General features: G+C 33.5%; 1 protein-coding gene and 1 long non-coding RNA gene across 5 annotated transcripts in view; one reads left to right on the top strand and one right to left on the bottom strand.

The window, feature by feature from the left end:
* Nucleotides 1-1472: 1472 nt before the first annotated feature.
* On the bottom strand, nucleotides 1473-9784 carry LOC143232677 (uncharacterized). The gene is made up of 2 exons (XR_013017657.1): nucleotides 9512-9784; nucleotides 1473-7047 (listed from the first exon to the last, which is right to left on the bottom strand). It is a non-coding gene; the product is annotated as an uncharacterized LOC143232677 (long non-coding RNA).
* LOC143232675 (uncharacterized) overlaps nucleotides 9693-18576 on the top strand; it is a 52319-nt gene continuing 43435 nt past the window's right edge. For 2 of the 4 annotated variants that reach the window (XM_076468394.1, XM_076468395.1), the window contains exons 1-2: nucleotides 9693-10132; nucleotides 11727-11764. In XM_076468394.1, coding sequence (XP_076324509.1) covers nucleotides 11737-11764 — 28 coding nt within the window. In that variant the 5' untranslated portion in view covers nucleotides 9693-10132; nucleotides 11727-11736. The remainder of the gene's footprint in view (nucleotides 10133-11726; nucleotides 11765-18576) is intronic. The other 2 variants (XM_076468390.1, XM_076468392.1) reach the window with 1 other exon arrangement.

Here is an 18576-nt window from a genome sequence, read left to right as displayed (position 1 = left end):
ATTGTTTTTTAATGTTAAAAAAGGTTTTAATTCTGAAACCTTTTTTTTTATTATTAGAATTAGGTACTTGCTCGTTCTGGTCATTTTTACTTATTGAAATGAGTAATACTGAAATTTGTGTTTTATTGCTTATTAACGTTTGTACCTAGTCCTGTCCATGTATGGGTTTACTAACAGTTTTTGGCAAGTAATAAAATTTATATTCTAGTTGTTTGGAAATTTTATTTTGAATTTCTGTTATTATCGTTATCAAAGTTGTTTGACCCTGATTATAGCAGAATTTTGTTTTAGCTCATTACAGTCATGTAGGAACTGGTAAAAGGTATTTGAATATGATCTGTGGTGTGTGTATAGTATAATAGTACACTGTTTAGACATTGCAACACTATGTATGGAAAAATATATATGTATATTGAAGTGGCTTGTAAGTTGCATGGCTAGGTTGTGTTATATTTATAATGGACATAAACAAAATGTCATTATCACATAGAACCAAGGTCAAACAAAAACATTTCATTGAAATATAACAGAAATTCAAAATAACACTTGAAACAGCTCCAGATTTTATCACTAACAAAAATCAGTTTGTAAACCCATGCCTGGCCAAGACTAAATACAAATGTTAATAATATTTCACAATTCAAAACTTCTTGTTTATTACTCTCCTGATACTTGTATTGTTTTGTAACTTTTAGCACATCACCAACAGCTGTAACAAAGTGACATTCCAAGTATTCTTATAAAGAAAAGTGTAGTCATTATATTATACATTTCACAATTTCTCTCTTTATGTAGTTTTAAGATCCATAATTTACAACGTTTTACAGTGTTTCAAATAAATATCTTACCTGACTTCTTTGCATTAGAGTACCACTCTGGTACTTCCTATTAGAGTTTCTTAGCAAATTCTATGTTATTTAACACTGCTGGGTATAATTTAGTCAAAGTTTTTTAAGTTCTTTTCAATCCTTGAAAGCCATTTCTGATTCAAAAACCTTCCTTGATCTTTAAAACAGGTTATTTCTTGAGATACGATTACAATTATTGCTTAATATCTTTCTTCATCGTGAGGCGTAGTTTAATTTTAAAACATTGTAATGATTAAATAACAAAACATATAGATCAACTAAAACCTTTGGATCAGTGTGTATATACAATATGATTGTCTAGTGTGCCATTAACAACTGTATTATTTCATTCCATATGTTATTTCAAGAATAAAATATTATATTGCATTTGTTTTAAAGGAGACTGCATATCTGCATTGTTGACACAGTTATTTGGTATTTCATGCAATAGGTGCATCTACCATAATAAAGTGCTCAGCTTTACTTAGTAGCTGCCAGAAGTTTTTATGCTGGATGCCACAATTCCTTGTCATTTTACTGACTGCAAGAAAATTTTAAGATCGCTACCAAAATAAGTGCTTTTGAACAGTTGTTATTTCAATAAGAGTCAAAGGGGAGCTATTCAGTTTAATTCAAATCAATTTATTCAACATTGTATAATAAAATAACATACGTAAGTACTAACAACATAAAAAATAAATAAATATAAACCAAACAGAAAGAAATATATACTCAAATAGTTCCTCTCTTTGTGTTTTTTCCATTCATGCTCTATTTTCTAAATATTTCTTTCAATCAGTCAACAAAGGAAGCCTAACTTTTTGTGTACTTTCCTCATAAAGACAAACACTTTTCCTTTTAATAATTTTTTTTTCCCCACAGGTTGACCATTCCATTTGTGTGAAGACTGACAAATCAATGTTGATGTCAGTATGAAATTTTAGGAATTGCAAGAAATGAATAATTTTCCATAATGTACTCATGAAAATAAGTATTTCAATATGTAATTTTTTTTTCTATAATTAATCATTCATGTGATACAGAGTACAACAGACAGACATAAATTTGACTCTTATATATATAGAAGGTTAAGTAATATCATGGACATTCATGTCAAAAATAGAAATTAAAATCTGAAGGGAACAATATCTCTTGGGATTGTTTCCTTGAATATGAATCCTTTATTTTTATTATAGTTCATATGACACTGAAGGTATTATACAAAATATTATTCATCATTCTAACTGTAACAATATTTACTGCAAAAGCAGACAATGCTTAATTGACTGACTAATCTATTTCTATTGGATCAAAGAAGCTTGTACTTCACACTGTATATTGATCATAGTGTTTTAAAGATATTTCATTTTATTGCCAAGGCGTATTATAACAAGATCAAGTCATGTATTACAGCAGTCTTTTTCCTCTAGTCATAAATTACTACCTTGAATTTTTACAAAAATATCAAATATTTAGTCATTTCAAAATCTTGCATCAATACAATATGCTATTTATTGTGGTAAGAGATAAATAGCTTTGCCTTCAGCCTGTTGATCTTATAATTGTTTGGACTGACTGGCAAAACTATTAGGGTTGTATATATCGATTAACCTAATCAAAGTTTTTAATTTGACTTCAGAGTAAATGTATCTATTCAAGCCACAACTTACATAGTAATATGAAAGCTTTTCATACAAGTCAGGGATAAAGGGGTAGTGAAGCACAGAGCAAGAGAAGGTTACAATAAAATTTCAAATTCACTGATTATTCCTCTGAGTATGGTGAATTATATCATTAAAAAAGCAGAATATGCTTCATACTACACAAGTCAGGCTGTCCTTCTACACTAAGCAGTCAGACAAGCAAGAAACTGATTGGAGATGCCACTGTGAAACCAACACTGAATTTAAAAGATCAAAGTTCCATGTTTGAGATGGCAGTCAATGTTGTAATGGATTTATTATTATATAAACAAATATTGATATTAATATAGAAGTTAAATGTATATTTAGAAGTGTCCATAAATTATACTGTTAAATCTGTATTGCAAAATCTTGCCTATACACTAAAGTTGTAGAAGATTTTCAAATGTAAGAATCAACAATATACATGTTAACATAAACACAACATATCATCAGTACTTTTGTGCAGGCTGAAATTTCTAGAAATTCTCCTCATGCCTATAAATGTAACCAGTGTAAAGCACCAGATGATAAAAAAATGTTATTGATTTGCTGTAGTTGGCGTACTATAAACCTTAGAAGCTATGACTGTGATTAGCACTAATTAATGAGGAAGTTCAGATATTTGACCAGAAACGTTTATAAATTTTGAGCATTACAAACTATTTAACTTCATTGGATTCACATCAGACATTAATTTTTTTATAAAAACATTACATAACTTCATTGGTGGAAAAGCTCAACATATCACCAGCAAATTGGTCAAGTGAATTGTGTATACATTAACTTAAAATTAATTTCCTCATTGTGAACCCTTGATATCAAGGAAGTTCCAGATCAGATAGAAGACTCAATATTGATTGTAAAACTTTTGAATATAGATCATTATCTGCAATAATTACTTTTGTAAATTGTGTCTTGTTTATATATTAAATTATATTTGTATTAGAGAAAGAAAGAAAATGTATTTATCAATCTTGTTGGCAAGAGTCATAAAGTGGATGCATAACATTTATTTAACTAAGAAATCAGTGTTCATACATCAACAATATCTTGCTCCCTTTATAAATCTGGCCTGTATGGATGAGCAGCAAGAAAGATGCCATTATTGAAAAAGAATAATCATAAATTTCATATGGAGTTTGAGACAAAGTATGTAAATGATACTGCAGACATGTGGCAGAAAATTTTGAGGTCAGACAAGACAAAACTAAGCTCTATGGTCTAAATTTAAAGCATTACATCTGGGGTAAGCCCAAAACAGCACATCATCCAGTCATTACCATCTCAGCAGTCAAGCATATTAGTGGATGCATCATGTTCTGGAGATTCTCATCATCATCAGGGACTGGGAAGTTTGTTAAGATTGATGAGAAGATGAATGGTGCAAAGTGGAGGCAAATCATAGAGAAAAACCTACTCGAGTCAGCCAAAAATCTAAAACTAGTTAAAAACTCATGTTTCAGAGGACAATGGCCTAAAGTTCTAGGTCAAAGCCACACTGGAATGGTTTCAAAAAGAAGTTGAATGTCTTGAAGTAGCCCAGTCAGAGTCATGACTTGAAGCCAATAGAAAATGTATGGCAAGACTTGAGACTGCAGTCCATCAATAATCCCCAACATATTTTATAGAATTTAAGCAATTTTGCAAGAAATAATGAGCAAAAATTACACCATCTCATTGCTTAAAGTTGGTAGAGACTTAATTAAAAAAGACTTACAGCAGTAATTGCTCCCAATAATGCTTCTACCATCTACTAACTTAGTGAACCGAATACTTATGCAATCAGGAAATTTCAACTTGTATATCTTCTTTGCAGGTTTTGCAAACGTTCAACCTCCTTCACACACAACAGTATTAAGTTTGATCATTAGAGTTTTGAATACAAACAAGTGCATTGAGAATTGTTTACATTATTTGTATTTCATCAAGATGTGACATACTGGTTAGAGCTGAATACTTCTGCAAGGCACTATATATTTTAAATAACTCAATGAAAGCTGTGCTTTTGTGAAAATCACTTGGAATTCAAATGAAATTTATTTTTCATGTTAGGACTAATTTGAAAAGAAATTTACTTTCTCTGCCTTATCAAAAAGTTAAAGTTACAATTTTATTGTATGTTTACACCAAGAACTACCTAATTAACCTTGAAGAAGTGGGATGTTTCATTGTTTACTTTGCCTGTATATTCTTACTCTTAGATACACAAATAATAGAAATAACCCTCTCTGTGTGTGAATATTCATTTTATCAATGACCTTCTGCTTCACTAAAACACTTTAAAAATAACTGCTTTTATAACACTATAAATTTTTTGTATGGCTTGAAACTAGAGGGCTTCCTAATTTGAGAACCTACATACAGTTCAGTTAGCATTTTTATTTGATCTTTATGTGTGTTTAGCTATTGATCATAATCTGTTCCTATTAACAGAAAATGGTTGGAATTGCAAAAAAAAGAAAAAGTTTTTCATCCTATACAGAATAAGTGTTTTCTTATAGTAAAGCCACACCTAACTATCTGCTATGTCCATCGAGGGGAATTGAACCCCTGATTTTAGCACTGTAAATCTGAAGACTTACTGCTGTTTTAGTGGGGGGACTATATAGGATGAAGGAACATATTCTTTCTCAAGTGATTTAATTAAACTATTACAGGATACTTATGTATAAAATCTTTTACCAAAGAAATCTGAAAATAAATGATCCTTATAAAAGCACAATAGCACCACATATTGACACATGTTGACATGCTGCTATATTATGACAAGCTTTAAATGGTAAAATATTTCATTATGTAAATAGAAAGGATTTCTCTCAAACTCATATTACTGGGGCTTTCAGTTTTTATTATCTTTGTAAAATGGCCGAGTTTTAAGGAAATTAATGGACTTGTTTCAAGATGCTTGTTTATTAAAATGATTTGTGACTGAAGTATTTGTTGTTTAGAATACTGTTTAGTTGTTTTAAAAGTGATAAGATAACATGTAAGACATAAGAACAAGAGTTATATTAAAGATGTTCTAAACTGAATTCTAATTTTTAGCTAAATATACATTTTTTGTATGTTATTTGAGAAAAAACTGAACACAAATCTGTTATTAACTGATGGCGTTGATGTAACTAGCAAATATCAATATAACTCAAAAGAAACACATTTATAGTACTGTGAAAAATCAAAGAGCAATCTTACAAAAACTATTTAGTAATAATAAATATAATATCAAATTAATGCAAGATCGTTCTTTGATCAGTGTGCTATGACGATTCTTGGACAAAAAGGTTGAAAGAAGCTAAAAATTCCCAATTTTACATTTATATATATACACACAATGAGGTGTTTAATAAAAATACACAGCCTACCCTTGAATAAATATAAACCTTCAATAATGCAAATCGGCCTTCTCCATCAAGATATGGGGAAATACCCCAATGTATAAATACAGCCATATCTTCTATTATTAATAGTACAAAGTACAATAAGCCCAGCCCATGTCACAACAGAAAGGATTCAGACAATTAATAACATTTTTAAGTGGGACTATAGGAGGTAGGTCAAAGCTACGGAGAAATTGTTGCAGACAATCACTGCTACTTGACGTCACTATTTGTGATTAAAAACTTCATCCGGGTGCGTCGGTGATCAACTTGAAGGAGTAATTTCATAAGTATAGAGCTCTCGCTTCATTTAACCCGAGTCGGAATATTCCCATCACGTGTGTGTGGTCAATACATAAGCAACCCTAACAACCAACATCTAGGAACACACTTATCCCAGACTTCACCAGGAGTGGGATACAATCTCAGATATTCAACTTTCAGATATTGTAAATGCGATAAATAACCACGCCTTCAGTGATGTAAAGGGTGAACCCAGTAAATTAACAGTAATCTTGTATTATTTTAATAGAATCAAATAGAATTTAATTTCTCTTCTTTTTTATTTCAGTTATGACATTTTTCCAAAAATAGACATTAAAAAAAAAAAGAATTAGAAGGAAAAAATCCAAAAACGTGAAGGTTAAATTAATGCTTAATGAAAAACGACTGCGTATTCTGTCATTTAAAATATTCTTTACCTAAACTGGGTAAGTTTAAAAAATTAAAACAAGTATTTAAACAAATCACACGATAATTAAATTAAAGTTGACTTAATACCTTATAATCAAAGTATAAATAACATAATAATGGCACTAAATTGGTTAACTTTGCTTACTATACTATAAGGCAAGTGTTTGAGTAAATCCAAGAATAGTGATGAAATAGGAAAAATTTAGCTTCTGTTTTAATAGGCCACGTAGGTTAAGGCGTTCTACTCGTAATCTGTGGGTCAAGGGCTCGAATCCCAATCTCATCAAACCTGCTCGCTCTGTCAGCCGTAAGGGCATTAAAAAATGACAGTCACTCCCTGTATTCGTCGGTAAAGGAGCAGCCCAAGAGTTGGCGGTGGGTAGTGATGACTAGCTGCCTACTCTCGTCTTACACTGGAAAATTAGGGACGGCTAGCACAGATTTCTTTGCGCGAAATTCAAAAACAAAACAAACTGTTTTAATAAATAAAGTTCAACAAATTATACCATGTTATTACAATATCAGTAAAGCTACCATGAATTTTATCTTATGTTGGGATATGGGTATTATGGCATAAGGTTACTAAGCCTATTTGGACCAACATTAGGTGGACGAAACGAAAGTTTGTTTCTTAGGAGTTAAGCACAAAACAAACCAATGGGCTATCTGTGCTCCACCCATCACGGGTGTCGAAACCCGGATTCTAGCATTTTATGGCCGCATGCATAACATTATGCCAATCGTGACACAAATAAAAGTTCAAAGGCTTTATAAAAGTAGAAGTGTAACAAACAAGAATATGAAATGATAAAAGTAAAAGATAAAATTTAAAACAATAATAAGACCGATGTCAAGGAGTCAAATATTTCCTAGTATATATTGCACGAATTTTAAAAGTTTGCATCTTAGAGGGAGGTACCTAGCCTATCAAGTCCTTCCCTTTGTTGAGCACATAAAAGAACGTATTTTTTTTATTTGATATCAAAGTTTTGGATATTTAACAGTGATAGCCATTAAACTGCACGGATATACTAGCCCGATTTTAAGTTTTATTTGATTAATCTAATGAAGAAAGAGGAGAACAACAATAAATGTTTACACTGTTTTTACTCAGTGGTTTTCAAAGGTTAAATACCAGTGTAAGTTACAAAATCATTGTAAAAACGGGCTGAACTGCCAATATTTTGTATTATTTTAAGGGTCCTTTGCATAAAAATTGTTAGTAGCTTCTCATTTCAGTCAGTAACTTTTCAACAAGAATACCCACCACTGTCTTACAATGCTAGAATTCTGGTTTCAGTATAATAGTCGTTGTGAAGAGAACACAGATAGCCCACTGTATTGCTTTGGACATAACTCCAAACAAATTAGAAAAAAAATGATAATCACTTTACAACAAACGTATATAATAATGCATATTTGGGGAAGATATTAGAGTGATAATTACAAAATGTTTGCAAGTTCTGTTTAGTGGAATTTCAAATATGCCGTTATTATTCCCTATTACATATTTCTGGTGATTTCACAACTTATACAGTGCCCCACTTTGGGAAATCAGATAACTCATGCATTACAAGTAACTGAGCACGTAACTACGCAAAACAAAATTTTACCAGCTTTGGCCTCGTGGTCTCAGCATGAAAACGCATTTTAAATGAAACATAATTCAAGTCACAAATTAAAATATCTATTACTAAACGAGAACACATAAAATTTACATTTAATTAAAAAAACTGAAATTTGCCATTTAAAATCGACTGAAATATTTACTTCATTCCAACTTGACATGAAAATCCATAGACTTATGTTATCTTTGAAAATACAACAAAAACAAAAATAAATTAATAGTAAAAAAAAAAGCAAGGAAAATGCTAATTAAGTCATCAGAGTGTATAACTGTGGTAAAACTTCTGATAGTCATCGCACAAAACCTAAGAACTTGAAAATCCCTTTAAATGCTGGCATTACTCCACTTTCACCTGTCTAATATCACGATATTAAAACAATTACACGTATTAATTCCATACCTATAGAGAAATTTTACACTGAACACCCAAACAATTGAATTTTTAAATTATTACTAACCATAGCTGGAAAAATGTAAATTCTGGAAAGGGCAGTCACTTTTGCACTGAAAGAAAATAAAGGTTTTAAGTTATATTATTTAAAATGTATATTTTCTTAGGTAATCTGCTCGAAAAGTTTGTTTGTTTGTTTTTGAATTTCTCGCAAAGCTACACGAGGGCTACCTGCGCTAGCCGTCCCTAGTTTAGCAGTGTAAGACTAGAGGGAAGGCAGCTAGTCATCACCACCCACCGCCAACTCTTGGGTTACACTTTTACCAATGAATAGTGGAATTGACCGTCACCTTATAACGCCCCCACGGCTGAAAGGACAAGTATGTTTGGTGCGATGGGGATTAAAACCCGCGACCATCATATTAAGAGCCGAGCGCCTTAATCACCTGGCGATGATCAGTTACTGTTGGTTATGTAGTGTTAAGACAAAAAAATGAGATATTTAAACTCTTCATAAAAACATTAAATACAGTGAAAGTGTCACTTGAAACCTTGATACCTTTTATACTCTCTCCCTGAAAGTTTAAATTTAAACATTTGATCTGAAAAAGTTAAGTTTAATAAAAAACTTAATTCTGGGGAAGACACTGAATACTTCATGCATAATTTAAACGTTTCTTTCAAAATGTACCTAGAAAGTTGTACAAGTCCATGTTTGAGTGTAGAAACTACAAAATTAAAACAGTTTACACTACATTTGAGATTGGTGTTGAATTTGCTATTAACGGAATACTTCATAAACGGTTTACATACGAATATTTTATAATTTGGCACTGAGTATTCCGAAATATGGCAAAATATAAATCTAAATTTCTCGAAACATTATTTACCTTTCCAGGAATATTTTATAATTTCTCTCGTCTATTTCTCACTATGAAATTAGTTCACTCTCTTCGAAACATAGAACAGGCAGCTGGTGCCTTACAGATTACACAGATAGATTTGCCACTGATTGGTTGTTATTAATTTCCTGGGAAGTAAAGGCTTGCCAAGACCAACACCAGTCACAGCACAGAGATCGTTCAGTTGTGTTACTCCAGTGACATCTAGATGCGGTACGTTAGGTCGCGTAGCCGTATGTGGATAGTCGTGTATAAATAAGGGTGTGTCGAAAAGAATCAGTTAAAGCAGAGGAGGATATCAACTTAAAATAGAACGTAATTACATTAAATACGAGATGTTCTCTTACGTAAGGAAGTAACTCAGTGTTTGTGCAGTGTCAGTTGTTTCTAGATTTGTAGGTTAATACCTGCTTTGATCGACTATATTTAACTTGGGTTCAGACAAACCTGCTAAAGTTATGAATTCAAATGACTTTCATACTTTAGTTTATAACCCTGGTGTCCCTCATAATAGTGCATCAATTCAGTCTGAGAATTCAACCACCGATTTTAATCAAAATACAGGAGCCCATAAGCAGAAGAACACCATCTTTTATTCGTCAGACAATGGTTAGTAGATAGATACATATTCACCGTCATCATTAAGTGTTGTTATTGTTAGCATCCATGTTTATGATACATACATTATCATGTATCAAGATTTTTTACATTACTTTTGAGACATAAAATTTTTGTATACATTAACAAAATATGTTTGAAGGCGTACTAGTGAATATAGAGGGTGGACCAAAAGTGACTATACAATTATTTTATTTAGAACACTATTTGCAAACTAGTGAAATAACTGCAGTTCAAAGAAATAATTTAGTATATATAGAAAGGTCTCCATTTGTTTATTTCCACCTCACACACACACACTCCAATGGCTCAATAGCAAATCTTAGGGTTACGCTTACAATCGGGTTTCAGTACTCGTGGGGAGCACAGTGCAGGTAGCCTACTGTGTAACTTTGTGCTTAATAACAAGTAAAAAAAAGTTCAGGGTTGGATGTTTGCAAAGTTTCAAGGTGTAATTTAAATTGTTGTCAAAACATTATTAAATATTATGAGGGTAGTCTTTTAAATCTTATCTCTACAATGTTTAGTTTTTTTTGTTTCTAGGAAGATTTTTGAAACGCAAAATGACCAACATGTAGTTTAAATTCCTAGATGATATAATTTATTATTCTTATATAAGTATTTAGTTCTAGCAGAATGTCATTATTTTGATCCATTTAAAGTTCAATAACAATTACTCATAAACGATGTTCAATTGGCTTGGTTTGGTTTGTTTTGAATTTCGCGCAAAGCTACACAAGGGCTATCTGTGCTAGCCGTACCTAATTTAACAGTGTAAGACTAGAGGGAAGGCAGCTGGTCATAACCAGCAAAATAGGTTGAATAATTTATGAAATAACAATTTTGGTAATAATTAATATTTAGTACTTAACTATTAAAACTCTGTTATATGACTCGTAAATATTTGGTATTTGGTTATTTTTAGTAACTAAAGCAAGTGCCTAGGAAGTGGTATATTAATGGTATGTGTTCGGGTATATATGTGTTATGTTTACTTTAAAATGTGTCATATGGCTAATAATTTTTGGTTTGTGTTGTTTTGAATTTCTCGCAAAGCTACACAAGGGCTATCTATGCTAGCCGTCCCTCATTTGGCAGTATAAGATTAGAGGGAAGGCAGCTAGTCATCACCACCCACCGCCAAATCTTGGCCTACTCTTTTACCAACGAATAGTAGGATTGACCGTCACATTATAACGCCTCCATGGCTGAAAGGGCAAGCATATTTGGTGTGACTGGGATTCAAGCCCTAGACCCTCGGATTACGGGTCGAGTGTTTTAACCACCTGGCCATGCCGGGCCACGACGTTTAACAAAAATTTAGACGATGTTTCGTAAGAAAGTTTTGAATAAAGTGTATATTTTAAATATGATTTCTCATGAACCTCACTGAATACTGGTTAAAAGTGTATTTTATTCCTTTAGAAGCCAAACCTTTTACGTTTACAAGATTTTTTCTTGAAATTTTATTTCAGAATAAGTGAAATAGTTTTGGAATTAAAATAATTTTTATCTTGTTTGTCATTTCTTCATAAATCATTTGAACAGAAATTGAAGAAAGTTTCTGCCATATTTAATTTTACAGATTTCACAGAATGAATACAGACTGTTTCAAGACTTTGGGTAAGTCAATTGGAATCTGTTATAACGTACGACCTTTAGATACATATTTATGATTTGCTTCTTGTGTTGTTCCCCCAAAGCTACAGAATGGGCTATTTGCTCTTTATCTATCGCAGGAAATCAAACTCAGGATTTTAACAGAGAAGTACGTACACTTACAACTGGCCCACCGTGGGGCCATACATATTGTGTACCTTGTTTACATGAACATGATGCAGTCATCCACTCAAGTTATTCCAAGACCTTAGCAAAGGCCAATAAACATCAGACCCTCTGTATAAAAGAGACCTAAGCTTCCTCACTCCCGGAAAGAAACCGGACATTAATCAAGTTGCGTCAGTAAATACGTCAGTTTGAGTTTAGCACTAGCCAAATTACAGGCTCCAGTTTTGGAGTCATGTAGTATCAGTCTAGTTAGTGTTGTGCTGCCCCAAGTTTCGAACTACCGACCTCAAGGAGGCAGCTGGTCAATAGCAACAACTTTTACATTATTATTATTAATTATTGTGTATGATTTTTATTACGTTGTTAATTATTTTTCTTTGTTAACGTAGAATTATCTTGTATACATTGGGTACATAATACTTTTTCTAACATGTAGTCTATTATCATTAATGAAGGTAGTGCTTAAATTGTAGCAATCGTGATGAAACAAAATGGCGACCATAAAGATGACCGATCTAAAACCGTCTTTAAAATTCCTGAAAATTAACAATGACTATTTCACAGTATTGGCTGAGCAAAGATAAAGTTCATTATACTTATAATGCTACCCAAATCGCTAAAAATCATAATTATGAGGTGAACAAAAATTTAATTATTTCATCAAATGTTCATCCAAATAAGTAAGTGACATTCCCGGACAAACGTACAGAAAAAAATTACGAGACTTATCGCTCTAATTTTTTTTAGAGAACTTTTCCGTCTGGGGTGCCATTGATTCCGTTCTTGTAAATATATATATTTATAGTAGAGTGACTTTCTTGTTTCATGATTTCTGTGTAATTAAAACTTTCTATATAACTATCGCTAGTAGGTTACATATATATATATATCGATCCCTATTTGTCCTTATAATTTAATTTTTTTTTATTGTACATGTATGCTTTGGAAGCTTTGCACTGGCCTTAGCATAAATATTCCCTTTCACTAGTCTATTCAAGATAATTCTAGTAACCATATCTAGTCTAGTCCGATTTAAGAAACACCTGCCCTTTCTATACACTTTCGTCCTTGTTCTACTTTCATATATCTGCAGTTTTTCTTCAGGTCTTCCAACTGACTAAGGTTATCTCTGTTCTATCTTTTCTTGTTTGCTTATTATAAATGCTATTTCACTGATGTCGTCATTTGAAGATCTAACCACGTTGTTCAAAGATTACATCTTACGAGCTAGGTAGTTCACTTTCTTATTTCACGATACGCCACCATGGCACGGAATAGGGGTCATTATTATATTATCTTTTAAGTCTCTATAGGATTTTTACCTAGATTCTGTGGATAAAACCTGATTCCAGTCTTGTATTGAGGTTTAGGTAATGTGCTAGAAGTATGATTTTCACTGTTTCTGTTCAGTTAGATGAGTTAGTATCCATATGATTCACTTTCTGCTTTAAATAAACTGAATTGCCTAGTTGTTGATGTTGGCAATTAACTTACAAAATGTCCATTTCTCTTTACGGCTACTGACCACGCAATCAAATCATTTACCACTGGAATAGCTTGTCCATCATTGTGGCAGTCATCGAATATCTGCGTAGTCATAATAATATTTAGTACAGTACAACTACCTACGCTATATAGAATAACATTTATAACCAAACAAGAACACAGCTTAGACAAGGTTTATTATTTATTTATTGGTTCTATCTTTTTTTAATAAACATAAGCAAATAAAGAAGAGTTGATTTTATTGCCCTTTTCTGGACTAGAATCGTGTTTCACAGTACTTTCATAATCTGAAACGTCAATCTACACATTCTCTACTTTCTAATGTAGTTATTGCTTTAAATGATATTTATTGATATATACTCTTCAAAAAAAGAAACTCAAAAGGCAAAATTTGAGACATATTGTTTATTCCGGGTAGTTCTGTATGCCATGTGTGAAACTTTGCACATTCACTGCTGAACATCCAAAGTCTGCAAAGGCGAAGTCCACGCTCACTAGGTGAAGTTTAACGTCACTCAACGTCAATAACGAGTATGCCCCCCTGTGAGCATCAATAACTACTTGACATCTCCTGCCCATGGAAACGATGAGATGACGAATTACATCCTGTGGAATGGCTGTCCACTCAGCCTGCAAAGCTGCTGCAAGCTGAGGTAGAGTCTGTGCTTGAGGTTGTCGCCGTCGCAGACGTCGGTCCAACTCGTCCCAAAGTTGTTCGATGGGGTTTAAATCTGGTGATCTGGAGGGTCAGGGAAGAACGTTGATGTTGTAGTGTCTCAAGAAGACAGTGGTGAGTCGGGCTGTGTGAGGACGGGCGTTGTCATGTTGAAAAACGTCGTTGACGTTAACCATGATGGGTTGCACATGGGGCCTAAGAATCTCGTCGACGGTTGCGTAGGTCTGATCGGAAATCCTACGCAGCCCTGGTATGGTTGAGGCAGTAGACGTCGCAGTGGTGGTCCTATACCAAAGGTGACGTAACCGGATGTAGCGATCTTGTGCGAGCGTGGTCACACGAGGTCTGCCAGATCGTGGACGGTCACGAGTTGATCCATGTTGTTGGTGACGATTCCATAGCCTTGTGATGGTGCTTGGGTGGACATTCACAGCTCTGGCATCATCTGATCGAGATTCGCCTGCTTCCATTCGGCCAATGGCGTTGTTGCGTTGTGCTTCAGTCAGTCTTGGCGTAACTGTATTGCGTGTCGGTGGCTTAACACTGAGCTATGGAAACCGAGAACCCGTCACTTTTATAGGGATTTTGCACATGTTGCACTTGCAGAACATGCAAATCTCTCAAACAAATTTATTGGACACGAATGCGTTTTGGCGAAAAATCCGATGTTTTCCTCCGTTTTCAAAGTGCACAACTTTTATTGTCATTTTGGTCTGACAATCAGTGCCTTAACACGGGTAACATCACATACTCTGAGCTTGTAACGTTATTACATATATTTCTCTTTAAAATAACAAAAATATCCCTTTTGAGTTTCTTTTTTTGAAGAGTATATTTTTCCAGTTTGTTAGTGTGTTTTATATGCTTTGCTTTTCAGTTCTATGAGACTATTACATTTTCTGATTCGATGGGTTGAATTGATACAGCCCTAGGTGAGATTCACTGTATTATCATATACCCTCTTTTCTGTGTCTTAGCCACCATTTGTATTTGTTATGTAAATTTATGGTATAATATGGTAAGCAACAGCAATAGAGATGACACTAGACGTCAGCTTACTCTCATATTTCGCAGTTTTAAGTAATATCAAACAGTACTAGTACTTGTAACAAAATAAAATTTATGGATAAAAAATACTGATCTATGTTAACTTTATAAGTATTTAAATATGAGCAGTACCTTAAGATTAATACTTTGACTTTATCGTTATCTTATGTGTCTTTTTTTTTTTCTAAAATAGTCCCAGACTGCCATAATCGTGTATTTACCAGTAGTGCTATATCGTGTCATTATTGATGCTTCCTGTCAAATATTTCCTAGTATTGACAGTTCCATCTCTGAGGCCCCACACAGTGCCGTGTTTCCATCATCATATAGATCTGTATGGGAATACAATAATAAAAATTGACATCCCAAATTGGATGTAGTTAAGCAAAATTTCTCGTGTTTTCTTATCATCTAAAGTTTTGAGAATATTTGGGAACAATAGCTGCCATTACAACATGTAGAACTCTATCCTTATGTGTGTCAAAATGGCAGAAAAGCACTTTCTCCTGTATGTTTCCTTCATGCATTCAACGATCTGTAAAAGTTATGTTTTAGCTAGATCTGAATATCTTAACTGGTTCATAAGCTACCACGCTATCATATTTGATATCCTTGTATGATTTATTGTTATGGCTAATATTTTATTTTGCTTTCATGGAAACATTATGTTTTGAATTTCAACTCTCTACAAATGACAAGCTATCACCTATGAGACAATCTGTCCGCAATATCGTGTTACTGGTTCGGCCAGATTTTTAAAATAGATAAATCATTTGAGTGATGCATAAACTATTCTCATAGCAAAATCACAACTATATAAAGAGTGTTTGAAAAATACTGTGATTACAAGCAGTTCTTTTTTGTTGTTGTGTAGTTATAGCATTCAGTAGGAGTTAGAATTTGACTCACACTTGCCATGATAACCTGTATTCTCTCTAATACGTCCTTTGTATGAGTTTGTTTGTCTTACGCGCTGTAATAATGTGGTCAAGTATTTAGTTATAGTCTTAGATGTTAAACTAAACTCTACATCTTTATTTAACTAATGCTATAGATTATTATCATTGCAAACCAAGTAATGCGAGTTCTGTCAGCACCGAAGCGTCTGGTGTATTATGCAGGTCAAATGGGATGATGCGAAACTTGTACAAGCTTTCTCGAGAACTGAAAGCAATGCAATTTTGCATTCCTCATTTATTTCAACTTTCCAGTAGGAAGATGCAAAATTTAGTGGATTAAACCGGTGGAATTCTTCCCACGCATCTAAACATTAAAGTGCAACAAAAATGTGTAGTCCATCTTATCACATTCACCAGCTTAAATGTCCATGCAGGACCTTAGTACACTTCCTTCCTTTCTTACTATCTTTCTATCCTTCAACATATGATTTCTCTGCAACTGTAGCTATATATATAAGTTGTTTCATGAGCTGTGGATCATTGGCATCCATGTAATTTTGTATGATGTTTATTCTTCCTAGCCAACAAGCCTTATCCAACATGTACTTCAGTGAGTTCTTTCAGTAACGTTTTTGGTTCTCTTTGCTGGTCTATAATTAGGCTGCTTGCAAAGTCGTTAACCAGGGACCTTACAGAATATTACGTTATTACATGTTGATGCACTGCTGTTGAAGTAAGACCAGATACACTAACAGTTTCAGTTTTTCTTTGCACACTATATTAAAAATCATTCCGGCTGATGACTTAATTGCATGGTTCATAGTTCGAACCGTAACCAGAATATATCTTGATTTTTAGCGACAGTTGTTTAAGCAAAAGCGGTTTGTTTTTACAATAGAAAACGGCAGATTTCAGGCATTTATTCTACCACAGTGTTACTTAGTAGTTAATGCAACACGAGACTATGAAACAGTACACAAACTTGTGAAGTCATTGTCGAGATGCACGTGTGTAGTCCACTGTTTTTATGCATATTTTGAGTATCATTTTATAATTCCACCAAACAAATGCATTTCGTCTTATGCACGGTATTTATTAGTAGATACCTTCTGTTAAGCTTCTAAATCTCAAATGTCCATGCCCAAATATGTCACGATAGTTTTCACACACGCATTGGTAGTACCTACAGTTATATAGATTTGATTCTCTCCATTGCTGTAAGTCCATAAGTGACAAGGGAAAAGCCTATTTTTACTGATCACAGTGGTGATTTATACGGTATTGACTAACACACCACATAGAGTTCTGTTGGGTCCTGTAAGAACTGAAAAAAAATATTTCATGCTCAAGTATTTATACATTTGTATATCAGTAGCGTGACTCGACTCAGACCTTACCAGTTTGAAACTTACATCATTTATGACCTGTTGTCTTTCATCAACCTATTGTGTAATATTTAGTAAATTTATTTGTTAGGCCTGGCATGGCCAGGTGGTTATAGCGTTCGACTCGTAATCTGAGGGTTGCAGGTTCAAATCCCGGTCACACCAAGTATAATTGCCCCTTCAGCACTAGGGCGTTATAATGTGACGTTCAATCCCAATATTCGTTGGTAAGAGAGTAGCCCAAGAGTTGGCGGTGGGTGGTGATGGCTAGCTGACTTCCCTCTACTCTTACATTGCTCAATTAGGGACGGCTAGCGCAGATAACCCTCGTGTAGCTTTGCGCAAAATTAAAAAACAAACAGAAAAAAAGAAAAAAATGTTTGCTAACTGGGTTACTGTTTATGCAAAAGGAAAAAAAACAAACAACAGAAACGTACACCTTGATCCTGAAAAGTATCTGTTGCTTTCTTTTTTATTCTTCTCCATGTGATTTTGTATATTTTCTTATCCGCATCATCGATATAGCTGCAGAATCTGGTTCAAAATATATTTGTCACTTAGCTGGCAGCCATTCAAGCTACTCTACATTGTCTGCGAATGTCGTGCCAACTGTTGATGCTTTACATAACACAATATTGACGTGACACTTGTGCAGGGTTTCTCAATTCTGGCAACTTAGCTAAAGCTTCCAAATTAAGCCTTGTTGACACAAACATTGCTTCAGTACTCACTATATCTGTTCAGAGTCGAATTAGTGAAAATCATACATTCAGTACAGCTAGTCTGTTTGTGCTGTTAAAATATCCATCCACTATAGGACCTTATGGGTACTGTAGTGGTTATCGAGATACATGACACCTGTATAGACACTCCCAAAAGGTTTCAGTCCAGAATGTTTATGTTTAATAACTGTTTTTCATCAATATCTTTGAGCTTTGCACGATGATCACGAAACGGCTGGCACCATAAATATTCTAGAAATAAAAGAAACAACAGATATAAACATATCAAATTAAACATTGAATTCTAAAAATTAATAAAATGTTTAACTTTGATATGTGTTGAAATGAACTAGATGAAAACCATACTTTTATTCAAGATAAAAGAAAAAGCATCCGGTAGACGGTAAGTTTA

The sequence above is a fragment of the Tachypleus tridentatus genome, chromosome 11 (assembly GCF_004210375.1).
Source record: "Tachypleus tridentatus isolate NWPU-2018 chromosome 11, ASM421037v1, whole genome shotgun sequence".
NCBI lineage: Eukaryota > Metazoa > Arthropoda > Merostomata > Xiphosura > Limulidae > Tachypleus > Tachypleus tridentatus.
This window is presented reverse-complemented; position numbering and strand designations above follow the sequence as displayed.